Source organism: Panthera leo, chromosome C1 (genome assembly GCF_018350215.1).
Source record: "Panthera leo isolate Ple1 chromosome C1, P.leo_Ple1_pat1.1, whole genome shotgun sequence".
NCBI lineage: Eukaryota > Metazoa > Chordata > Mammalia > Carnivora > Felidae > Panthera > Panthera leo.
The window spans coordinates 94749278-94775935 of NC_056686.1; the positions used below are offsets into that span (position 1 = coordinate 94749278).

General features: G+C 40.5%; 1 protein-coding gene and 1 long non-coding RNA gene across 4 annotated transcripts in view; one reads left to right on the top strand and one right to left on the bottom strand.

Annotated features, from left to right (window-relative positions):
* Positions 1-759: 759 nt before the first annotated feature.
* Positions 760-13766, bottom strand: LOC122228389. Of its 2 annotated transcripts, none has more exons than XR_006206549.1 (4): positions 13625-13766; positions 3444-3521; positions 3145-3300; positions 760-907 (listed from the first exon to the last, which is right to left on the bottom strand). It is a non-coding gene; the product is annotated as an uncharacterized LOC122228389 (long non-coding RNA). The 2 variants fall into 2 exon arrangements; XR_006206548.1 differs by having other exon boundaries at positions 3444-3526.
* The window catches only part of RAP1A (RAP1A, member of RAS oncogene family), a 79029-nt gene continuing 66131 nt past the window's right edge, over positions 13761-26658 (top strand). The window contains exon 1 of one of the 2 annotated variants that reach the window (XM_042953420.1): positions 13761-13911. Coding sequence is in view for 1 of the 2 variants with exons in the window: in XM_042953417.1 (XP_042809351.1) it covers positions 21373-21386 (14 nt within the window). In the remaining variant the exon portion in view is untranslated. Of the gene's footprint in view, positions 13912-21279; positions 21387-26658 lie in introns of those variants that run through there. The other variant, XM_042953417.1, reaches the window with a different exon arrangement.

Consider the following 26658-nt stretch of genomic DNA (forward strand, 5'->3'; position numbering starts at 1 on the left):
GTTGTTATTATTACCCTGATGTGTAATAAATCTACATGGTGCAATAAATTAAGGCAAGGCTCTGTTCTCACTTTACATACTGCCAATAGTTTTATTGTAACAGCTTGAAGATGTGAGTTTTCCTTTTTAGGCAGAGCAGAGGAAGCTGTGAAATCTGAAGAGAGAACAAAAGGAGATGAATGTAGTTTGCAAAGACAGGTATTGTACCCCAGCCGGCTCATCAGGACATCCAACACCTAACATTTTTGTGCTGAATGGTATCGGGGGAACTTGGAAGCCTTACAATGCCCCGAAGAATTCATTTGAATTCATTTTCATATCAATGTATCTGCATTCTGCAGCGCTGACTTCTCTAACAAGACTTACAGCACTTTCTTTCAGCGGTGAACCTGAGCTGATTATAAGATCACAAATTGGTTCTGGAACTCATTAAAATCAGCAAATGAACATTAGCGAGATAGCTGCATGGGCTGAAATTGTGATAATCTGTTCATTTTGGCAATGACAGCTCAGGGGATGAAGAGAGGGGAGGTGAGACCCTACAACTCCCCTCCCCCACTCCCCCTTTCCCCCAGGAAGATTATGATTCATTTCAGACCCCTGTCCAGAGATGCACATGCTCTGGCTTTTCTTCCTTTACACCGAGCACCTCTGTTCTATAGGAGGCAAGGGAAGGCCTCGAGAAATGCTTCCCCTCTACCCTTTGCCAAGTTCAAAGCTCAGGCAAGGCCGTCAGCCACGTCCCCAGCATACCTGACACTTAACGAATTTTGTAGGCATCCTGTTCTTTGCTAGCAAATTGTCAGCTATGAGATTTCTTAACACTCTGGTTCCACAGCCTTCCTTTTATCTTCTTCCTCTCAGGTCTCACTGTCTGTGCTTTATGTGTCATTGTATCCCCTGAAAGCTTAATAACATAGTTGATACTTAATATATAAATGTTTATGAACTGACTTTCAAAGTAGTCATCTAGCTCATTCTACAACTTCCAGCATCGTTGCCCTACTTTGCCATCATGTATTGCCCTGCAAAGCCACGGACTCCTTACCACCTTCCAGTCCATAAACAACTACTTCCCTTGGTAATCCCCTTGACAAAACCCTAAGTTCACCCCTCTCTCCTCCTTAGAAAAGCCCATACTCCTTCAGTCAGCAGCAAACGCAAAGACAGGAAATTTCACTCTCTGAGTTTGGATGTTCTCATGAATTCTATTTTTCTCTCCTAGGTTTTTCCCCTAAGACGTTCTACCTCTGGTTAATCTGCAAAAGCCTAATCAGTACACACTCTGGAAAAGCTGAGGTCATAATTTCTGAATCTGGTTTGCATTTGGGATTTGCTTCTGAAACTCAAAATTAATATTGTAAATTTACTGGAAGTGTGTTTTCTGCTTTCTGGCCTCAAACTAATATTTTTTCACACACAAACATCAGTATCTGGCTCAACCTAGTTATTAAATGAAAAAGAAATTTCCAACTCCTTCCCTGACCTTTCCCTGTCTCACCACTGCCTGCCTCCAACACACACACACACACACACACACACACACACACACACACAGAGTTACTGTCAATGGGAAAGATGCAGTCCTTGCTTGAATTCCCCTTAGGTTGTATCATTGTTTAGAAATTATTGGTTCTCATCCAGAAGCAGACATGGACAAAGTAAGGAGTTACTGTTTTAGCTCAGCCATATAAAGTAGCACAAACCCCAGGCTTCAGTCTTTCTGTGTTCAGTGTTCTGAACTTTCTGTGTTCTGGTGTTCAGTCTTCCTTGTAATGAATAAGCAGATTCATGTTAAGAATACTTACGGAGTACTTCTGTTATTCCTAGTACCGTATTGTCCATTACGTTATCTCATTTAACTTGATTCTTGCCTTTTAAGGTGTATTGATGTTTTCATTTTATAAATGAGGAAGCAAATGTTCAAAAGTACCAGGCAACTCGTGTTGAGTGGTAGAACCAGATTTTTGGATACTAAGTCTACTATTGTAGTAATATTTCTGCTTGTCTGATTCTCAACTTTGTGCTAACAGAATCCTGTTATATGCAAGAACTGTAACTCCATACGAAGTGGCTGCTCTTAAGCAACCTACAGAGCACAGAAGAAATCCCATTACAGCAAATACCCTTCTGACAAAACCCCATGCTAGAGCTGGTATTGGCTCCTGAGTTTCACCTAGTAAATACTCAAGTAGTACTTTGCGAAAGTTTCAACACATTTCTCAGAGGAAATTTGGCCTTTAGGACATCTTTAAGATTGGGCTGATGTGTTAGGCCACCAGGGAAAAACAGGAAACCTGATGATAAGATGTTGGTTGTGTGCTCCTTTATGCGATAGATAGCGGTCCTAAAAGTTATACTAATTTCATTGGCTGTAAACAAAATTGAAAATAACGTGAAAATAGGAGACAAAACCATCTCCACCTAGGTTTTTTTGTAAAAGGTACTTGGAATCATAATGTCAACTGAAGAAAACATTTGGAGGTAGTAAATAACCACTTATGCTTCCTACAAAAGTAGCTGGTATTTTTATCAGCATTCACTATGTGTCAGTTACCATTATGAATTTTTATGTATTATTTAATCTTCACAACAATTCAATGAGGTAAATGCTGTTTTCGTTTTATACACAGAGAAACCGAGGCTCAGAGAGGTTAAGTAACATGACCAAGGTCACGTAGCGGATGAGCGGCAGGACCAGATTTTGAACTTACACAGTATGGTTCCACAGTCTACATGTTTAATCACACTTTGAGTTGCAAGATAAAATACAGAATGTCCTGAATTTCAGATAAACAAACCCCAAATATTGCATGGAACATAGTTATACTAAAAACATGTTTGTTTATATGAAATTCAAATTTAACCGGACATCTTGTCTTTTCACTCGCTAAATCTAGCAAACCTAACCACACTATCCTGCCTTCTATAAATTCTGTATATATTCAGGTTGCCTAATTCAGTGGTTTACATGTGCTTGAGTTTTATTACAGAATAAATAATGTTAACTCATATCCACAAAGCTAGGGCAAGCCCTCCTGGATTCCTTTTCCCTCCACTTACTGAAGGCTGGGGACCGTCTTTTCCTTGATAGTGCAGTTAAGTGCAAGCTTTTCTCTTCTGATAAGAAAAAACTTGGCTTACCGTTGGCGCATTCTGGCCTCCTGCCTACATTGGGCTTTCCCTTCAGTGGCCAGCAGTGTCCTCCCTGGTGTTCATCCGTATCCAATTTCCTTGCTGCAGAAATCCTTGATTCTTCCTAGGAGTTACAGTGCCGCATGGCTGAGTAGCTGCTTCCTTCTAGATGACGGTGTTCCCAGAAGGAAATGGAAAAGAATGAGCTGGCTACAACTTAGCAGGAAGGGACCCTGCAGATAAAGTCTGTGGCATAAAACATATAAGTAGGCAATACACACATCACCGAGCAAACAGCTCTTGCTTACCTGTGTGTGCACTCTCCACTAGGATGTACTTCATGCATTTCAGGACACGCACCTGCCTTCTTTTACCGCCCGACCAACCTGTGCTGCAGAAATAGAAACTGCATCTAATGGCCACATAAAAGACAAGTGTCCCATGGCACCTGGGTGGCTCAGTTGGTTAAGCATCTGACTCTTGGTTTCAGCTCAGGTCATGATCTCGTGGTTTCGTGAGTTTGAGCCCCACGTCAGGCTCTGCAATGACAGTGCAAAGCCTGCTTGGGATTCTCTGTCTCCCTTTCTCTCTCTGCCCCTCCTCCACGCTTGCTGTCTCTGTCTCTCTCAAAATAAATAAACTTAAAAAAATTTTTTAAAAAGACAAATGTCCCCCAATGTACTAAAAAGCAAATATAAGGGAACTTGGAATTAGCTGATGTTCATTATCTTTTAATAATGTGAATAATTGAAAAGCGACCATCTATTTACAAGCCTGGATAGTTACAGAATCACCTTCATAGTCAATATTTTTTAAATCTTTCAAGCAGCATGAATTTTTATGAGCCCAAGATGAAATGATAGATAATATTTCTTATAACATAAAGCAGCATTTTGTCATTATGTGACAGGCTCTGTGAAAACCACTGTACATGTCTGACCACATAATTTTTACCAAAACCCTGTGAAATTCTGTACTTTTATTATATCACAGATAAGAACACTGAGGCTGCCAGAGGTTTAGCAACTTGCCCAAGTTTGCACAGTCAGTAAGTGGCAGAACCTGTGTTTAAACACAAGAAGTCTCACTCCAGAAACCATATATTTAATTCCTGAACAATGATGCCTCCACAGCATAAGATCAGGAGATATAGCTTCTGTGGTGAAAAGCAGTTTTGTGTGTTTTGTTTTGTTATTTCACATCTGTTGTTAACTCTTTTATTCCACAGGCGTGAAGTGTTCTCTTTCCAAAAAAGTAAAGAATATCCAGGAGGAGAAGAAGGTGGGTGACAAATAGCCAAACTGGTTAGGATTAAATAGATGATTAAATCCCTAGAAACATGCAATCTACTAAGACTAACTTATGAAGAAATAGGAAATCTGAACAGACCAATTACCAGTAAGCAGGTTGAATCGGTAATCAAAAACCTCCCAATGGACAAAAGTCCAGTACCAGATGGCTTCACTGGTGAATTCTACCAAACATTCAAAGAAGAATACCAATCCTTCTTAAACTCTTCCAAAAAAAAAAAAAAAAAATAGAAGAGGGGAATACTTCCAAACTCATTTTCCAAGGCTGGCATTACCCTGATACCAAGACCAGACAAGGATGCCACAGGAAAAAAAATTACAGTCCAATATCCCTGATGGATACAGTAAAAATCCTTAACAAAATACTAGCAAACTGAATTCAACAATATATTAAAAGGATCATACACCATAATCAAGTGGGATTTATTCCAGGGATGCAAGGATGGTTCAACATCTGCAAATCAGTTAATGTCATACACCACATGAGCAAAATGAAGAATAAAAATCATATGATCATCTCAACAGATGCAGAAAAAGCCTTTGACAGTATTCGACATCCATTTATGAGAAAAACAAAGAGGGTATAGAGAGAACAGAGGGAACAGACCTTAACATAAAGCCTACATAGGACAACCCCAAAGCTAATATCATACTCAATAGTAAAAATCTGAAAGCTTTTCCTCGAATATTAGGCATAAGAAAGAAAGAAAGAAAAGGCATCCAAACTAAAAAGGAAGAAGTAAAACAGTCACTATTTGCAGATGACATGATATTATACAAAAAAAAAAAACCCTAAAGACTCTATTGAAAAAGTATTAGAGTAAATGAACTAGATAATACCGCAGGATACAAAATTGATGCACATGCACCAAAATTTCCACACTAACAATAAACTCTAAGAAAGAGAAATTAAGAAAACAATCCCATTTACAATCCCCCCCCCCATTAGGGAAAAACATAAGAGTGGCAATAATTTTCTAAAATCTGACACCAAAAATAAGAGCAACAAAAGCAAAAATAAACAAGTGGGACTACATCAAACTAAAACAACTCTGCACAGAAAAGGAAACCATCAACAAAATAAGAAGGCAACCTACTTACTGGGAGAAAAGATTTGCAAGTCCTATATCTGAAAGAGGTTATTATCAAAAGTGTATAAAGAACTCAAATAATTCAATAGCCAAAAAAAAAAAAAAGAAAAAAAAAGAAGCAAATAAACAAACCAAACAACCCCCCCAAAATGGACAGAAGATCCAAAGAAGGCATGCAGCTGGCCAACAGGTACGTGAAAAAATGCTCCATATCACTCATCATCAGGGAAATGCAGATCAGAACCACCATGAGATACCACCTCACACCTGTCAGAATGGCTAGCATAACAACAACAACAAACAACAGGTGTTGGGGAGGATATGGAGAAAAGGGAATCTTGTGCACTGTTGGTGAGAATGTAAATTGGTGCAACCACTATGGGAAACTGTATGAAGGTTCCTCAAAAAATGAAAAACAGAACTACATATGATCCAGTAATTCCAATTCTGGGTATTTATCCAAAGACAATGAAAACCTAACTCAAAAGGATACCTGCACCCCCACGTTCATTGCAGCACTATTTATCATAGCCAAATATGGAAACAACTTACATGTCCGTGGATGGATGAATGGATGAAGAAATAGAGATATATACACACACATATACATGTAAAATAAGTCAGACAGAGAAACACAAATATCATAAAATGTCTCTTATATTTGGAATCTAAAAACCAAAACCAAACCAAAATAAACTCTAAGCTCATAGAAACAGAGAACAAATTGGTGATTGCCAGAGGTGGGGGTGGGAGGGGAGGAAAAATGGGTGAAGAGGGTCAAAAGTTTAAAAAAAAAAGTTGGATGCTTTATAACTAGTATCCAGCTCATACCACGTGACTCACCACACAAGGCAGTCGGGCAACACCTGAACTGGTTTCTGCCCTGCTCAACTGGACAAGCCTACTGATTGCTTCTTGTATGTCACAGCGATGTCAAGTTGCCACAAGGGATTCTAAATGCTCACTCTCATTTTCTGTCATTAAGGCCAACTGGTGCTAAGATCTGAATGCTTGTATCCACCCCCCAATCTATATGTTGAAATCCTAACCCCCAAAGATGATGGTGTTAGGAGGTGGGGACTTGGAAGGTGCTTAGGTCATAAGAGTGGAATTTCATGAATGGTACTAGTGCCCTTGTAAAAAAAGGTTCCAGAGAGATCCTAGTCCCATCCACCAGGTGAGGACACAGCAAGGAGGCACCACTATAAACCAGAAAGCAGGCTCTAACCAGAACGTGACCTTGCTGACACTTTGATCTCGGACTTGCAGCCTCCAGAACGTGAGAAATAAATTTGTTGCTTATAAGCTATGCAGCCTGTGGTATTTTGTTGCAACAGCCCAAAATGGGCTAAGGCACCTGGCAATAAAAAAATTCATGGACCAGTACCAGTCTTTGAACCATACTCTGAATAGCACTAATATAGAAAAGATCAGCTTAGCATGTAATTAATTAAAATATAAAAATATGCTAATGAATTAGATGGTTGGCTTATATTCTCTCCCCAGCCCTCTCTCCACAACACACACACACACACACACACACACACACACACACACACATTGATTGAGAACCCACAATATGCCTGGTACATTTTGGGCTCTGGGAATATAGTAATGAACAAAACGGATCAAGTCTGTGCCCTCGGGGAACTTATATTCTAATTCAACCAATGTTTTGACACCGAAAGATCTGGGTTCCAGTTTGAGATCTTGCCAATGAATAGCTCGGCTTCTGTGCAGTTCATTTAATCCCTTTGAGCAAGTTTTCCCCTCTGCAAAATGAGACTTAAACCTACTTTAATGATATTTGTTTGTAGGATTAAGTTAGGCACTGTGGTGTCATTTTGAAAACTGTAAAATGGTATACCAATGCCCGGTCACTTATATCTGTAGCAACAAGCATAAAGTAGCAAGCACTCAGTTAAAACTTGTTGAATAAATGTGTGTAAGGTCCTATATGTGTGAGGTATGTTTTTTTGTGTAAAATATGCCTGCTTTTCAAATCCTTTAAACCACCGCACCAACAAGAAAAGCGTATTAGGTATTGCAGGATTTAGCATATGTAATTCTGTTGGGTTACAGGTTCCCAGGAATCCTGGTCTAAAAATACATTTTCTAAACATTTATTGGATGGAAGCCTCTTCTTACTGATTTGTATCACAATCTGAATGCTTCTTAAAGACGTCTTCCATAAATTGACCCTAGGAGTTGCTAACTATGCTGGCCCTGCCAGTTCTAAGTGTGCTGACGACGCTCCCTAGGATTACAAAATAGAACTGAGTTGTAAAAGCACCCTAAGTTTGGAAAGCACTTGGAAGAAATTCTCAGCAAACAGTAGCATGAAAACAAACACAGTCCACTTCTCTTCAAAAGTTTGAATCTCATGTTAGGAAATGTCATGGTTATGTGTTTGCTTTTGTTTTAATTTTAAGGTCAGTTCATCGAGTCCAATGATGAAAGCGATCAAAAGAATATTCTCCTGAAAATTATCTTTTCTTAGAAAAACAGAAAGGCAAATCAATACCCTGTCAGCACAGCGTAGACACAGATGTTGTGGCAGTCAAGTTCAGCAGACAGAAGAGTCCATTTGCTGGTCGAGGTAGGGGGTTGTAGGTAAGACTGTCCTCATCACTCAGCCCCAAGTCATCCAACTCCTGGGACAAAGACTCATCTACCTCCACGTTGTTTCCAGAATGCTCTAGAAACTGGCTACCAGATGTGTCATGATTATGATCTATTTCAAATACCTGTTTCTCAGGTTTTTTCCTGCTTGTTCTTCTTCTTTCATTCATTTCTTCTTAATTTCCCAGAGTTCTGCCCCAAACCTGGCGCTCTGACCTAATGAATTCTCAATTGCAACAGAAGTGCCATGGAATGATTGTGGGTTTTTTTGGTTTCTTCTGCTTCTTTTCTGTTTTGTTTCTCCGAGGGCATAACAACATTCTCTCTGGGGGTTAGTGATAGTACTCGCAGTCAGGGAGAGGCATAAATTCGCTTCACTTTCCATGAAAGCGTGTAATTCAACGCAGTGGCTAATTGAGGATTACCTCATACATATAAGGTGCAAGACTGACAAGGGGACACTAACGTGATTAAAACACAGTGATCGGCAAGGAGGGAAATGTAGTGACGGGAATAAAATGAAAACACAATACATACGACAAGGCAGCTTGCAGGTGCCACAGGTGAGGCGAAAACAGAAACTGTGGGATTTCAGAGGAGAGGAAAAATCAGAAAAGGTTCCAGGTAGCTGCTGCAATTTGAGACAGGCCTCCAAGGATTTCAACAGATGTGGGGGCTGGAAGAGGGAATGGGGGGCACTATTCCAGGCGGAGACAATTTAAGCAAACAGGTGGCTCCTCTGTAAAAAGTTGGTAGGAATTACAGCCAGTAGTTCCATTTTGCTTGAGGAACAGCTCTTTCTAAATAAGGGCGCCGTGCAAGGGAAGGCTGGAAAAGTGGGATGGACGCACATCACGGGGCAAATGCCAGTTTGAAATTGACAGAGAAATAGCAATAATTTTAAAAATAGGGTGGGGTCACAATGTGGCCACCGTTTAGAGAGGTGGCTCTGGCAAGAACACATGACAGATGGCAGGGGAAGTAACTAAGCAGGAGACCAAAGAGGAGACTATGGGAAAAGTCTGGACTAGAGGTAATCAGGCATGGCAGCAGAGGTGGAGAGAAGCAGAAGAGACACTGTGGGGCGCCTGGGTGGCTCAGTCAGTTACGCGCTCAACTTGGGCTCAGGTCATGATCCCACAGTTTGTGAGTTCGAGCCCTGCGTCAGGCTCTGTGCTGACAGCTCAGAGCCTGGAGCCTGCTTCGGATTCTGTGTCGCCCTTTCTTTCTGTGCCTCCCCCACCCCCACTGCTCATGCTCTGTCTCTCTCTCTCAAAAATAAATAAACATTAAAAAACAATTTAAAAAAATAAAAAGAAGAGACATTGTGTAGGAAGGACCTCTACCCATCTGTCCAATACAGTATCCCCCAGGTATATGTGCCTCGTTAAGCCTAATTTATTTTTTTTTTTTTTTTTTTTTTTTTTTTTTTTTCAACGTTTTTATTTATTTTTGGGACAGAGAGAGACAGAGCATGAACGGGGGAGGGGCAGAGAGAGAGGGAGACACAGAATCGGAAACAGGCTCCAGGCTCCGAGCCATCAGCCCAGATGCCTGACGCGGGGCTCGAACTCACGGACCGCGAGATCGTGACCTGGCTGAAGTCGGACGCTTAACCGACTGCGCCACCCGGGCGCCCCTCGTTAAGCCTAATTTAAATCCGTTAAAGTTAAATAAGATTTAAAATCCAATTCCTCAGTCATGTTAGCCACATCTCAAGTGCTCGATAGCCACATTGGCTGCTGTACCAGACTATGTAGATAAAGAACATGGCATAATGTTCTATCGGATGGCACAGATTGCTACACTTTGGGGACTAACTGGACACAGGGATGGGGAAGATTAAAGGCAGCTGAGGCTTGGCAGTTGAGTAACTGAAAAAGATAGTGTCATAAGCAGAAAAGGGGATATCAGGAGGAAAGATGTCACTTGGTTTCTGTCAAACACCAGGCAGAATAAAATGTCTACACAAATGCGTGGGTGTCCTCGGTGAAAAAAAAAGGCAGGTAAAGCAAAGCACCCAGTCGGCTCCCCAAAGGCTTGTAAAGGGACCTGGCAGAATCCAGGTGGCTTATTCCCTGCTGTGCTCAGTTTCTCCCCAGCTTGTGCAGCTCCCTCAACCTGCTCCCAACCAATGGCTCAAGTGTGCTGCCACAGGGCAAGAACCCGAGGGCCTTGCTGGTTCTTCGGTGCCAAGGCTTCTCCCTGAGCCTATTTTTTCCTCATAGATACCTTCACTTCCTCTTTCCCAACCCCCTCACTCACCCTTCCCCATGCTTGATCCTTGGAAAGTCCCCTTTCCTCACTTATTTCACTGTTTCCTCTTTCTCACAGGGACCACCAAACCCTTGACCCCACTGTTGTATTATTTGCCTCTCTTCCCTCCCAGTGTAGGTTCCAAGGGGCTATCACTACAACCACTCCCTGGTGTAGACTTCCTCACCTTCTCATTGACTTTCATCAGCAAACCCAGCCCTGGTCAAATTCAACTCTCCTTCAATCCCTCAAGCAATGGAATGTGGCTGGAGAGAACCATACAACTTTGCCTAATGGTCTCACTTTGAATATAGGACCACCAGCTCAAGAGGGTCCTCCTCAGTGTTGTCTACACCACACTTCTCTAGTAACTCTTCAATGCTTCAAGAGAAGTCTTGCTCACCTTCTTTTAGCTCCTTAAATAGCCAATAGCCCCTCCCCATTCACAGTTTTTATCGCATAGAGTAAAGGAAAGCATATAGCCCAGATCTATCTCATCAGATCCAGTGAGGTAGCTAGCACATACAGTACTCAATGTAAACTGGGAAAATATACACACTGTGTGTGTGTGTGTGTGTGTGTGTGTGTGTGTGTGTGTGTGTGTGTAGGGTGGGTCAAATTGCTAAAAGGCACCACCCCCTCCAGCTGGAGTAATTAGAAGAGGTGCCCCTCCCCACCCCTGCTTCCTCCAGATGGGTATGGCCTCATAGCTGCTTGGTTGGCAGTACAGGGGCTGCGTGCTAGCTTCCACCTGTCCCCTTCTGCTCTGCAGTGGCCTAAGCATGCCATCACCAAATGGACTACTTAACCTACCTGCATTTGCACCCACAGACTTTGCCTTCTCTCCAAAAATAGTGTGTGAACATACAGTCCTTATTCCTACCCGAGGCCATGCCCTTCACTAGGACATCATTGCTTCTCTTCTTGAGGACAATCTTTCTCCACTTGTCTCCTATCTTCTGTGCTATCATATTTATCTCTCTAAAGGATCGTTCCTCCCATCTTAAAATACTCTCCCTTGATCCCAAATACCCTTGGGGTACTGCCCTTTTCTCAGTTGCCCTTGACAGCAAAGCTCTTCAAGAGCTGTTTAGACTTGCTATACACACTCTCTCTTCCTCACTTCTCATTCTCTTGTTCACACACCCTAATCAGACTTTCTCCCCTGTGAACCATTGAAACTGCTTTCATCAAGGACATTAGTAACCCTCATCCGGCCAAATCCAGTGTTCAAACTCTGTCCTCAGCTTATTTATTTCAGCAGTATTTGATAAGAGTGATGACTCTCACCTTCCAGAAACAATTCTCTTATCTTCCATCACTCACCCTTTCCTGGTATTCCTCTGATCTGACTGGTAGCCCTTCCTCCTTTTCTACTTAATCTCCAAGTGTTGGATTCCTCTTAGTCCTCTCCTCCAGTACTCTCCCTCCCTAAGTGCTTTTATGTAGACTTAAGGCTTAAAAAGCATCTATGCTGATGAATCCCAAATATATATCCAATTGTTGTACTCAATATTCCATGTGGGTGCATAACAAGCACTTCATGTAACATGTACAAAACAGAACTCCTGATTTCCCCCATCCCCAAATTTCTCCTGTTGAGTCTTCCCCATCTTATTAAATGGCACCACCATTAACCCATCCTTCAGGCCTTGAACCTAGGAATCATCCATGATGTTTGTTCCTTCACACACTCTCTGCCAAATCCACTCCAAAATATATCTGAAAAGCCTTCTCACCGTTTCTCTGCTGCCATACAAGTTACCTACCACCACCAACATCCTTAGGGGTCTTCCTGCAGACATTTGTGCTTCCCTATTGTGTATTTTACACATATTAGCAAGAATAACTTTAAAAACATTTTTTTAAGGTTATTTATTTGAGAGAGAGCTCCAGTACTTGTGAGTGGGGGAAGGGCAGAGAAAGAGAGAATCCTAAGTAGGCTCCACGCCATCAGTGAAGAGCCCAACTTGGGGCTCGATCTTAACAACCGGGAGATCATGAGCTGAGCCAAGATCAACAGTGGATGCTTAACCGACTGAGCCATCCAGGCGCCCGAAGAATACTTTTAAAAAAAATTTTTTTTAACGTTTATTTATTTTTGAGACAGAGAGAGACAGAGCATGAACAGGGAAGGGGCAGAGGGAGAGGGAGACACAGAATCTGAAACAGGCTCCAGGCTCTGAGCTGTCGGCACAGAGCCCGACACGGGCTTGAACTCACAGACTGTGAGATCATGACCTGAGCCAAAGTCGGAGGCTTAACCGACCGAGCCACCCAGGCGCCCCCCAAGAATACTTTTTTTTTTTTTAACGTTTTTATTTTTGAGACAGAGAGAGACAAAGCATGAACGGGGGAGGGTCAGAGAGAGGGAGACACAGAATCCGAAACAGGCTCCAGGCTCTGAGCTGTCAGCACAGAGCCCGACGCGGGGCTCGAACTCACGGACCGTGAGATCATGACCTGAGCCAAAGTCGTCTGCTTAACCGACTGAGCCACCCAGGCGCCCCAAGAATACTTTTTAAAACGTGAATCAGATGTGGTCATTCCTCTGCTCATCCTCCCATGGTTTTCAGTTGCTCTTATAACAACTCACAAGGCTCCATAGGATCTGGTCCTTCTAAACCTCTCTCAACTTAACTATTGCTACTCTCTGGCCAGCTGGTTCCATTTAGCCACACTGGCCTTTTGCTGTTCCTGTAACCTACCAGGTGTATTCCCAACTCTGAGTTTATGGCTGATTGTGTTTCAGCATGAAAAGGCTGTTTCCCTCACACCTCCACACTCATTTGCTAGGCTCATTCCTTCATATCCTATGTATATGATAGGTGCTCAAAGGTCTCCTCTGTGGGGCAGTATCTGGCCAGCAATAAAGTCATTCCATTCCTGGTTTTATTTGTCTTCACACTACATAATACGGATTGAAATTTTTGTTTAGTTTGTTGTCTGTCTCCACTCTCCCAACCCAGTAGAATCAAGCTTCACAAGGGCCTTTGCTTGCCTAGGGCATTATCCCTTGCGCCTAGACAGTGCCTGGCACTTACTAGGTGCTCAGTTAGTACTTGTTGAATGGTTGCATTCCCTTCCAAATTCTATTCCTCCTGAATCGTCGGACTCTCCTTCATTCTGTTTCCCGCCTTTCGCAACCTCCTACTCAGCTCTTCACAATACCCCAACACCTCGTTCCTCCCCATGATCCTCAGCTCTCACCACGCTCCTCTGCGCGGCTCCTTTAAGCGGACTCCGGAAAGCCGTGGGGAAGGCGGGGCCAAAGTCTAGCTGACGGCGACTCGGAGGGGCGGGGTGGAACTGGGGGCGGGGTCAGCGTGCTGCGTGCGTGCGCGTTCTGGAGGCGCCGCCGCCGCCGCCGCCGCCGCCGCCGCTCTCGAGGCCGCTGCCGCCGCTGCCGCCGTCGCCGCGCAGAGCCGGAGCAGGAGCCACGGCCGAGAAGAGGGAGGAGGTGGAGGAGGAGGTGGAGGAGGCGCCGGACCGGGGGGGTGAGTGAGGGGCGGGGAGCCCAGCCGGCCCCAGAGGGAGCGGGGGACGCGGGTCGGCCGAGCCTGGGCTGAGGTGGCTCATGTCGCCGGTCAGTCCCCTGGCTCCCCCTTCCTCCTCCGCGTTCCCTCGGTGTCCGGGGCGGCGGCCCGGGGGCCTGGCCGGCGGGAGGGGCCGGGGCTCCGGGAGGCCCTGCCGCCGCCGCCGGGGCCAGAGCCAACCACGCCCGCGGACCGAGCCGGTCGACTGTGGCGGGGCCTGCGGGAGACGGACGCGAGGGGCCCGGGCCGGGTGTGGGAGAGAAAGAGGACATTGTGTCCCCCACCCTCCAACTCCCCGAGGTGTCATGGCACAAGCCCATTTCCCTCGCCATCTCCTCGGACACAGTGCCCTCGCCACTCACTGCCCGAGAGATGCAGAAGCTTGGACATCGCTACCTTTTCCCTCTTCGTGCATGTCCCCAGACTAGGGTCAGACCTTCCCTCCAACCCAGCTCTCCCCTTGGGGGGCACGCGAAGAGGGGGCTGGAGGGTTAGGTGAATTTTCTGTCCTCCCTCCTCTGCTAGAGAGGTGCGGAGAGTAGGCGGGAGCGTTGCCCTCCCTGCGTTCACTTCTGGCAGGGTCGGGGTCTCCCTTTCCTTCCTTCCCCCCTGCCCCCCACCACCCGTGCCGAGGGCTGACATCTCTACGCCCCACTCCACCTCCCTGCCCCTTTCCCGCCCTCTTTCCCCCACGTCTTCCGTAGCTTTGCCATGTGTTCGCCTTTTCGGCGTTGCCCTTCTTGGGTCTCTGCTTCATCCCTGAATTTTGTGAGGGAAGGGGTCACCGTGTGATTCTTGTCTTCCTTCAGACTGGGGCCGGTAGGAATGTCACTTGTCCCCCTCAGGAAGTTAAGGACGGTGTCTTCAGCCGAATTGTGTAATTTACTGCTAAAGGGAGAAGGTGAGGGGGAAGATTCTTGCGCCCGAGAACTGGGATCTCCTCGCAGGGCGAAGCACCGAGAGTTTGGGGGACCTTTTGACCTCTTGTTGGAAAAAAGAACTATGACTGAGTTATGTATTCCTTTTTGGGAGGGAAGATGGTTTTGTCACTGCTTTGAAGGGAGGAGAGTATAAGAGACAAGGGAGTACCAGGGTAGGAGGTTAAGGGGCCAGGGCCTTACAGGTGGCCACAGTTTTCTGCTTCCTGGATGTGGGATGAGGATTGTTTTCATCACCGTCAGGAGTAAGGTATCAGCTCTTGGTTTTAAGGTGGGGCTCCTACCTTCAGAAGCATGCTGTAGGGCAGTCTCAGAAGGGATGCTGCTGGAAACAGGATTTGGAAACTTTTCTTCTGGTTTCCTGTCAGTGTGTGGGGGCGGGCATGTGTACGTGTACTTTTTCTTTTCTTTTCGTGTAATTGATATCTGCAGTATTTTGACATAATAATCACTAAATCAGTCCCGGAGCCCCTTTCTTTCTGTCTTTATTAGGATTTCTTACAACACTTTCTGTTTTGACATTATATTTGCATCGGTTGAAGCTGTTTTTTAGTCTGGCGTTTCACTGAATCCTGTCTCCTTGGTATTTTGAATTCTGCACTGCAAAATGTGATTAGGTGCGAGGTATTGAGGATCACACGGTGCCTGGCACAAGGGAGGCACTCAGTTTGTGGATGAATTGAATGATTACAAAGATGTGTCTAGGTGTTATCCATATTCTGTCCTTTTGAGAGATGGCTTATAGTAGAATATTGCATTTTACTTCCGATATAAAATAGTAGTTCTTAACCTTTTCTAGGCCACTGACACCTTTGAGATTATGATGAAATATATAGACTTTTTCCCCAGGAAAAAAAAAAAAAAAAAGTACTAGACCAGTTTCAGGGACACTCTGAAGCCAAACATAGATACCTGTCTCAAAAGTAAACTGGAATCCTGAGTATTATTCAGTTCCATATTAAAACTGTTTAAAACTGTTCACTTTCTGTGTGAACCTCAAGATTGACAGTGTTGACACTTTAGACTAAACTTTGGGTCTTTAGGAACAAGATTTTGGAGTAATTGTTCTTACAATTTTAGGAGGAAAAGTTGTCACTAATAACTAGTACTAGTCAGTTTTAAATCAATACACTAGTGGCTTCCAAAGAAATAAGATTGTTATAGAGACTTTTGGCAGCCTAAAATCATAATCACAACTGACGTAATTTTTATTGTATAAACTGCTTAATAATATCAGCACGTGAACATTTTCACAAATCAAACTATTCATTTTTCCTGTTCTCCTCCAATCATATTTATATGCATGGTTTTTCATGTAGTTAAAAATTATTGTATCAACCTTTAATATTAATTCAACAAATGCTTTTTGAATGCCTATTGTGTGAATAAAATCGAGTTCTTGTTGTCGTAGAGCTATAGTCTAATCAGGAGAGATGGGCCGTAACCAAATAAACATAGACTATGTTAGACGATAAGAGCTATGGAGAAGAGTGAAGTAGGAGAGGGGAAAGAGAGAAACGGTGGCAGGGAAGACATGCGACTGGAGCAGAGACCTGAAAGAAGCGAGTTATGTGTGCTGTCTTAGGGAAGAAGGTTATAGGCCGAGAGGACTACAGGCGCAAAGACCCCCTCAGTATATTTGGCCTTTTTGAGAACAGCCAGGGAGACAGTGAGCAGGAGGGAGTGAGAGTTTAGGTTAGAGAAGTAACTGAGCATTATAGGTCATTGTAAGAACTTTGGATTTTACTTTGAGATGAGCAACCATCTATTGGAGGATTTTACGGAGAAGAGTTTCTGAGAATCGTTCTGTGTGGAAATCAGCTTGGCAGGGAGTTGAGGTGGGCAAGAGTGTGAGCAGGAAGACCAATTAGGAGGTTAATCTTTATTTTAAACCTTTTTCGGAGGTTGCAAAGTAGTTCATCTACCCTTTGTTGGGCATTATAGGCAGTTTGTTTCCCCTTACTAAAATAATGAAATAAACACTTTTGTATATGCAACATTTTCTTTCTTTTGGAATATTTCTTTGGGATTAATTTCCGGAAGAAGGACTGCTGAATCAAAGTATATGAATTTACTTGTCTTCTTGATGTATCTGTGAATTCCTTCCAAGAATACGTTGTACTAATTAAAGTGATAGCCACAGTCATCAGTCTTAAGTATCAAGACAGTTGTCACTGGCATTGAGTATTATTATTTATTACTTAAAAAGTCATTTGAGTTATAAAAAAATATCTTTTAGGTTGTTAGGTTGAATTTCCCAATAGCTTGAATTTAGAGTTCATATGTTTGTTCACCTCTCTCTTCAACATTTAACAAGAGAGTGCTGATTGTTCGGGATATGGAGATGAATTAGACAGGGTCTTTGTCCTCAGGGAGTTTTACATTCTGTTGTAACTTAGATTCGAATCGTTAAGTAACTTAAAATCTTGCTATCTTGCTAAAAGTTTACTATCATTTGTGAACTTTGTTATTATATGGCTGTTAATCTTTTATATAAAATAGACTTTCCAATCAAGCATCTAATTCTTCATATTGATAATTACTTTTTTTTCTTACAAAGGGAGTTTTAATTAATTTTTAATGTTTACTTTGAAAGAGAGAGAGCATGAACGAATGGGGGAGAGGCACAGAGGAAGGGAGGGAGGGAGAGGAAGAAAGAGAGAATCCCAAGCAGGCCCCATGCTTTCAGCACAGCCCAATGCAGGGCTTGATCTCACAAACAAACTGTGAGATCATGACCTGAGCTGCAATCAGGAGTCAGATGCTTAACTGACCGAGCCATCCAGGTGCCCCTACAAAGGGATTTTTAAATGATATCTGCAATTTGTGTAATTTGTTTTGCATGTCTTTATAATCTTAAAACTGACAGCTCCATGTTTTGTTCTTTGCAATAAATTATGCAACTAGTACTTAGTTGAATTTTTAGATTGTTATAATTCTTTACAGTTATTCAAAACACAGAGACCATTGTTTCTGTTAAATAAGGTTAGCATTGCATTGTTGACATTTTTTTGAGTTTCAAAGGGAGAATGATACCAGTCTGTTTGGATAGAAATTATACCACTGTGAGGGCATTGCTTGGAGTTTCTAGTTCTGGAATCTAGATGGTTCGATTTGGCATAAGCAGAGAACTTCACCACCTCTGAAGTGAGTCAAATAATTGAGTTACCTGCAAGCACCTAGCTCTGTGTTTGACACATGCTAGGGACCCAACAAATGTTCCTGCAACGTCAAATAACCTCTGAGTTCCCGGTTCTAAAATTCTCATACTTTAGAAGTTCAGTAAAAAAAAAAAAAAAAAAAAGAAAAAAAATTGTATAAACGGTTTATATATTAATGTTGTGGTGAGTTTAAAATTGTGAACTTAAAATTACTTCCTCCTAATGTTCTTTTTCAGATTAAACTCATCAGTTTTAAAAAGAGTTATGGCGTATTTCCAAGTATATCCTGTCCATTCTGATGTCATATATTGCTGCATGACTTAATGCCAAATTCACATCTTATGAAAGTGATCAGGGTTAAACATGAATGTATTTAAGCTTTCATATGTTATTGAGATGAAGCATCCATCCCCCCTCCCCTTTTTGCGCGTGAATGTTGGGGATTACAAGTGATAGTTTTTATGTGCTTTTCAGTCTTTCATGTACAGAGTTAATATTGGCCCATTCAGGTTATGCATTTTTGTAATAGTGGTTATGGACACTGAATGATTTCACACACTCTTTACAGTCCCCTTCTCACAGTTTTGAGATGAGTGGTTAAGAGGGCACTTTGTTTCAAAGTTAAATGATCCAGAAGAGTATTGAACCTATAAGCTTAGCTTATCATGATGTACTGATCAGCAAAGCAGTTTAACAGAGAACTATGCCATGCTGTTGTTTCCGCTTGAAAATAGGCCTTTAGAGGTAGAAAGTAAATGTGTGTACCAACAAGAAAAGGAAATTGTGCGTGATGATTATGGTGGAGTTGAAACAAGAAATAGTGTACTTTTATAAGTGGTCTAAAAATAATCGTTTTAATACAATTTTCAGAAGTATATGCTATGCACATGGTGGATTAAATATGTTTTATGAAATTAACTTCAATCATTAGAGAAGTTAATGGCTTTTTTTTAAAGGTACTGATGACTTATTTTTTTAGGCTAATTCCAGATAAGTCTGGGAAAAAATTACTTTACATATTCAGTTTTCTATTTCTAGCCTATTTAGTTGCCATTGATAGAGATTGGTTCAAAGTGTAGAGTGGTAAAGGTAACAGAATTTGGAATTAAATATGTAATCCCGTGTTTGGTTTCAGAATTTATTCAAGTTAGTCCATATTTCATAAGAATAGGAATATACGAAGCTACACTTTGTAACTGGTAAAAGGTACTGTTGGATTAATTAAAACTTGAAGTACCTTACTTTGAACTCACAAGTATATATACCTGTGACATTCATGGTTGTTTGCAGTGTACATTTATGCTGGTTGTATAAAATAACTTTGCTCAGGATAGAACTGTTATAGTTATTAACCACAAAAGTGTAAAAGTAAGAGAGGCACAAAGAACTGGGTGCAATTGTTTCTTTGGGCAAATCCCAAATGTAGCTTGTAAGTTTCTAAATTAGTAGTAGGAAATTATCTCCTATGGCAAACTGAACATTTCAAATTGTTCAGATGTGTAATCTCAAGAGTAAATTCATTCACTGTGTTTTCAGTGATATTTAAAAATGCATTTATAAACAGGATCATTCTGTTCTAGACAGGTTAGCTGTATTATAGAACATTAAGCAAGCAACCATAACTTAATTATTTTAGCAGTTGAAATTTAACACTAATCTTTGGATTTTATGTAGTTTTAGTGTCTAGCCCAAATCATTGATGTCTTTTGATCTACCTTTTCCATTCCATTGAATGCATGTAAAAATGTTGCATGATTTTATTAATAGATTTCAGATTCAGTCATTGAACAGATGTTTGCATGACCCAATATTAAGTTCTTTGATGGAAACTGAGATGTGATGCTGTAGTTTCTACTATAAGGAATTTATAGTCTAATAATTTGTTTGCCAGGACCTGACACATGTTTTATAAATAAATGTTGTATTTTCACGGTAGAGTGGAAATAGAATGATACTCTTTTTCTAAGTAAAATCAGTGTGATATTTTCAAAATTTTCTTAGTAGCTCAACACCTATTTCTGTGGTATTATTCCCCCCCCCACCCATGGTGTTATTTTCTGACAGCTTACTATTACAAGAAAACCAGTTTCCCAGTTTAAAATACAGTAAAGTAAAATAAGAATTGTTTCCTTACTGTCTATTTTACTTTACTCCAAGACCTTTTGGGGGGGGGGGGGGGCGGCAAATCGCTCTCTGCATATATGCCAAACTGTAGCGAAGTCCCCCTCCCTGCCCCCAGTTCAGTTGGCAGTTTTAATTCTGTGTTTAATGCAAGAATGTTTATTTATTTATTGTTGTTTTGTTTTTTTATAGAACAGCTTAATCTTTTTTCTACACCGATGAAAATCATCTTTTGCCACTAAAGTTAACTATGCCCTAGGACAGAAATGTTCATGTAGATAAAATGCATCACTGTGCATTTTTAGTGAATGCTGGTTGTTTGCCAGCTTTATTTTCAAGTTCCTCCCCCCTCCAGACTTAATTGTGATGTGCTTATAAGGGAACAACAGTATACATAGTTAATTTGCAAAACCAGAATAGTTTTTCGGTTTTTCCATTTTGCATGTTTTGAGTTAGGATTAATTGGACATTTATTATTCTCAGTAGACATACAATAAAACAGTTCATTTAACTGTGGTGTTTTCTGTTGAAGCATTGGCTGACTTTTAGATAGTGAGCCTAGTGCAATTGTGTGAATACTACTGAATTTTGGATGACATTCTTTACACAGTTTAAAAGTAAGTGTGAGTATAACAGAAGCTGGAAACAAAACCAGTTTGACTTTTTTTTTTTTTTCGCTAGGAAGTATTTCTTTTCCAAGTAATATGCCCTTGTTAGGTTCAGGATCATTTTCAGTAATTATAGCCACTTAAACGTTTTTTTTTTCCTGTTTGCAGTAATTCATGTTCCACCGTGGCAAATTTTGAAAAGAACATAATTGTAAAGAAATGGAAAATCATTTATAACCCATCACCTAGAAATAATTACTGCTAACATTTTAATGTACATTTTTCTAGTTCTTTCGTTGCATGTACACATTTTTTAATTTTTTAAAACATGGAATTATACTTTTATATACATCGTTTTGTTCCTACGTTTTTCTCTGAACAGGATATTGGTCTCCTAGTGTGGGACTTCTCGGTTCATTCTTTATAATATTACTATTTTAAATAACACTGGGGCAAACATTTTTGTACATTTATCTTTGATTGCATCTCTGTTTTTTTTTTCTTCTTCCTTTAGGATAGATTCCCAGAAGTGGGATAACTGGATCAGAGGGTGGTTACCCTGTGTATAAGAGTGTGTGTCTCACTGCACCTTCAATGGCATTGAGTAGGTCAGTTTTTACAATCTTTGCCAATTTGATAGATATCTGTTACAATTCTTGGGTGGTAATCGCAAAATCCTCTTATTATTAATAATCTGTAAAACCATCACAGTGTATGAATAGTAATTTGCAATCATCTTTGAAAAAGTTGCCTGGAATGAATTTCTTTGAAAATATTTAGGTGAAAGTAATCTTTTCTTTTTCAAGAAAAGACATTCCTTGAAGTTGCAATTTGAGCATTGTTCTTTTATTGGAAAGAAGTAGCATTTTCATGTTCTCCCTTTGCTAAACTGACAAACATGAGAAAGCTTATTGTATAAGAAGCAGTAAGTGGAAATGTCATGTAAAATTAAATCATTTCAGATAGTCACATGGTTCAGACAAAAAAAAAAAAAAAAAAGGCAATGCAACTTAGTGTTTAGACCAATGGCTCTGGACTTAGGCAGCCTGGGTTCAAATCCTTGCTTTGCCACTTACTAAGTATATGATTTGAGGCAACTTACTGAGTTAACTCAAATTTAATTTGAGATAACTTCCTAAATATATGATTTGGTGTTTCTGAACGTTGGCTTTCTCATCTTTACAAGCAGAATAATAATGCCTACTTCTTAAGTTTATTGAGAGCATTAGAAATAATATGTAAAACTGCTTGGCACAAAGTAAGCATTTAATAAAAGCTAGCTGTTGTTAATTTTTTTTTGCCCGATTGGGGGGGGTGGGTAGGGCAGGAGATATCATCTGTGTGTCCCTGTTTACATGAATAAATGCAGAGACGCAAGAAGGTCATGAGCAGTGGCAGCTGGAGGGGAGTGGTAGACATTCTTTATGGTAGGAATGGCATGAGCCAAGATAGAAAGTTCAGGACAAGTTGGAGGACAGGGGGTTGATTTGACAGAAGCCTAAGCTTGTGTAATTAGAAAATATGGCGATAAGGCTCTAGAGAGATTTATTGGGCTAGACTTTGGAAGTCATTGAATGCTAGGTTGAGAAGTATAGACTTTATTCAGGAGCACAAGATGTTTTGATATGAGGAAAGTGACCCAATCAGCGCATTTATCTTTTGGAAGATGAATCTAGCTACAGAGTACAGAATAAATTGAGGAAGAAAGGGACTGAAGGCAAGGAGGATGGCTTAATACAGGTAAGGCATATCTGAGGGTTTAACCGAAAGCAAGAGGGAAGGATTTGAGGAGAGTTGCTAGGAGTCATTGTTGTGAAAGTCTCTGGGTCTTCAAGTGCACCCAGTTTGGAGATGAAATTCAAAAGGAACAGTCTGAGCCTAATGGATAGACTATGAAGAATTAGAGAACATAGGACTCACTATGTATGCTTTGGTTGTTGCTACTTTTTTTTTTTTTTTTTTTATGTTTTTATTTGTTTTTGAGACAGAGACAGAGCATGAGCATGGGAGGGGAAGAGGGAGAGGGAGACACAGAATCCGAAGCAGGCTCCAGGCTCTGAGCTGTCAGCACAGAGCCTGACGCGGGGCTCGAACTCACAGACTATGAGATCATGACCTGAGCCAAAGTCGGACGCTTAACCGTCTGAGCCACCCAGGCGCCCCAACTACTTTTTTTTTTAACTGAAGGGTAAAAGATTCCTATTATTTCATGTGTGAAAAGCATATGTTTAAGCTTTCTTCGACCAATGGATAGTCTGCAGAAATGTTATTTATTTAGCATTTGGAGTTCTTAGTTAAAAAGGACCCCTCACTTTTAGACATTATATTTCTGGAGGTATTATCTTAAAATACTTCATTGTAAGGTTAAATTCGGAATGTGGTCTTTCAGCGTCAATGCAACTGGACTTTAGAAGCATCAGTTGTGTGAGCAGAAGTGAAGAAAAGTGAAATGCAGACTTCTCGTTAAACACTTAGAATGCTGTGGGCAGTGAAATACGGAGCAATGAAAAATAGGAAATTGAGTATAGAATCTTCAGAGAGAATAATACTTTTAATATTCTCTCCTTCCCTACTTAATTTGTCAATTAAAAAAAATATTTGCAAATGTCATTCTTAGTCATTGTGGTACCTGGCTCTAGTTCTGTGCTAAATTGTACTTTCCACTTGGCTGAATAATAAGCAAGAAAGTTAGCCTACAGACTGATATTAATGTTTCTTTGTGACTGGTAAGTAAACTCACATGGGCTGTGGATTATCTGCTCCCTGTCTTCTTTTAATACCACCAGTTGAGAAAAGAAGCAACCCCCAGTTTTTAAAAAATAAATAGAGGCTTGTGATAACTTTTAAGGTATTTACATTTTCTAAACCTTGTTTAGAAAATTGAATTGTTACACCTTTCTCAATGTTTCTTTTAGTTTTCAAATATTTTCTAAACTCTGAAATAAACTCTTCATTAGTTATTTGTATTAAACTCTTCCTTTTAAAAGTATTTTTAAAAATATTTTTAAATTAGTAAGCAAATGTAGCACATAGTATTAAAGATTGTGTGTGTTATTTACTACAAATACTGTGTTTTTCTTATGTGTAACTGCAAAAGCCCATGTATTGTCAATCAAATGAGATTTCATTTGCCAAAGAGACCTCAGGTATTCAAAACAGTTATAAGATTCCAATTGAGTCTCTTTTGAATTGGTTTCAAGATCTTTCAACAGAAATCAGAACTATACTCATTCTCCTAGGTCTGATCACTCTTACCCCTCTCTCCTTCCCAGCCATAGCTGAGAGCAGGATCTTCCCTGTTTTGGGCCATTCCAGCACTGTCGCTGTTAGGGCAACTGTGGCCTTCTCAGTCTGTATGTTTTATATTCTTAGAAGCTTTCCTGCAGGCATCTTGGCAGGAAAAATAAGTTATTAGGTTGAGTGGCTAGCAGCTAATGGCATACTTTTTTATAAGAAAATTCACAATTTTATGTCAGTTATACTTGAATGAAACTGAAATTAAAAAATCATTTACTTTTTTTAAAGTTTTTTATTTGGGGGGGTGGGCAGAGAGAGGGAGACAGAGAAGCCTAAGCAGGCTCTGTGCTGTCAGTGCAGAGCCTGATGCAGGGCTTGAGGTCACAGACCGTGAGATCATGACCTGAGTTGAAATCAAGAGTTGCACACTTAACCGACTGAGCCACCCAGGCACCCAAAATTCATTTACTTTTTACATGAGGTGACATACGAAGTGTGTGAAATATTTTCTGTCTGAAAGGATAGACATAAAAGAAAGCTCACTTGTTGAATAGAATGTTGTATACATTTTTCTTATTCTCTGTAGTCAAAACCATTTTTTTAAATTTCTTTTGAATCAGTAATTTTGAATGCTAAATGTAAGTTCTTTACTAAGAAATCAGTCTTTCTCCAGAATAGTCTTAAACAGCTTGGCCAGTGATCCAGCAAATAGTAACTGCATGATTATTGGGTGCCTTGTAGTATTCTAGAAGCTAGAGATAGAGCAGTGAATAAAACATGTTCTCATGGAACTCTTGATATTGGTGGGGTTTGGTGGTGGTAGAGAGAAATAATAAGCAAATAAGGGAACAGGGTAATTTCAGAGGTCACAAATGCCATGAGGAAGCTGTAACGGTGAAATACTAGAGTGATAGGAGGGTTTAGAGTGATAGTAGAGTGATAGCAGGGAAAGCTCTGAGATGGTAACATTTAATCTGAGGCCTGAATGAATAAAAGCTAAATGTGATGATTTGCAAGAAGAGTGAAGTAGGCAGAGGGCCCCCGTGGTACAAAAGCCCTGAAGTGGGAACCAGTAGGTCACGTTTAAGAAGTCCATAGTGATAGGCTGAGAAGAGACTGGTGGATGGGATGGGGTTGGCAAGAATCAAACCACATCAGGCTTTGGTGAAGGGTTTGGATTTTGTTCTTATAAATACCAGGGAAGACACAGGGTATCACTATCTACTTACCTTTATGGATAAATATATGTAACTTTTGAATTTGAAGGTGGTGTTATTAATGATACTGGCTTAAAACAAATCCGTAGGGTAACCAGTAGTTTCTTTAGACATAGAAAATCACTAACCTGGTAAATAAATTACGTTTTTCCTAGGGGTCTGCAGAGAAAGGAACAAATTATTCCCATATTGTAAAAAGCCTTATGAAAATTATGTATGTTTTCTCAATAGATTTAAATAGGTGAAATATTGTATGTCTTTGCTTTGACCAATAACTGTATTGACTCAAATCTTTGTGACTGATTATCATAAATCATTATCATATATTGTGATTTGTAAGCTGTTAATGAAATAAAACATGCTTGCACCTCAAGAACCTAACATTGAGTTTCATTAGTATTTATGCCTTTGGCAGTTTGAGACTTCTGATTAGCTGTTACCTATCTGGTTAATTAAATGTCAGTGCAGTTGGTAGACAAAAATCTACCAAAAATCTAAAGATGTGGAATCTGTGGACAAAAGAAGAGATTTTTCAGAGTAAGGTTGAGAACCACTGATCAGTGTCCTAATCTCTAGAGGGATCTACAGGGAGAAGGGAAGTAATGTTTTTTTGAAGGTAAAATTACTGTATCTCACGTAATCTGCACAGCAAATCTGCGAAATATTGTTCACTTTTTACAGATGATAAAACTCAAAGTAATTATATAACTTACGACAATTAACAAACTCTAATTATAAAGGATCATACTGACAGCAAACTTCCAGAAGAGACTACCACAGTTACAAAGCACACAAGTGATCAATAAATATTTATAGTTTACTTATATCCAAACATGAATAAATGAACAAGTAGGTGAATCCCTATATTCTTATAATCCTTTCTTTAGTGTAACACATCATTTTTCTTCCAAATGAGTCTAGAAAATTCCTCAGAAATAATTGGTTTAACCTTTTTTCCTCTGTAAATCTCCCCTCACCCCCCCTCCCCCCGAAGTTTAAGTTACTTAAAATAAATCACACAGTAAAAATCCTGAGGAGGGAAATAAAGACTAAAAACTTGGGAAAGTATAATTTCCACTTTGATTTTAACTGAGTAGTCTATAATGTTTTTAGTTTTTAAAACATTCAGGATATCATCTTTTGTATTCATATTCAAGATACCATCTTTTGGTTCTATGTCTCTTATTTTTTTTTAACTTTAAAAATTTACTATAGTTTTCTGAAAACTATATTCCATTATTCCAACTGATGTTAGGCAGAACGATAGTATGAGATCTCTAAACTGTGTATTTATAAAGCTTCTAATCCTTTAAATGAATTAATGTCTTAATAAATTTAAGCTTAGAGTTTTTTCAAATGACTACCTAATAGGAATGGATGCCTAAGAGATGAAAACAGATGCAGGTCATCTAGAGAGTGAAACTAT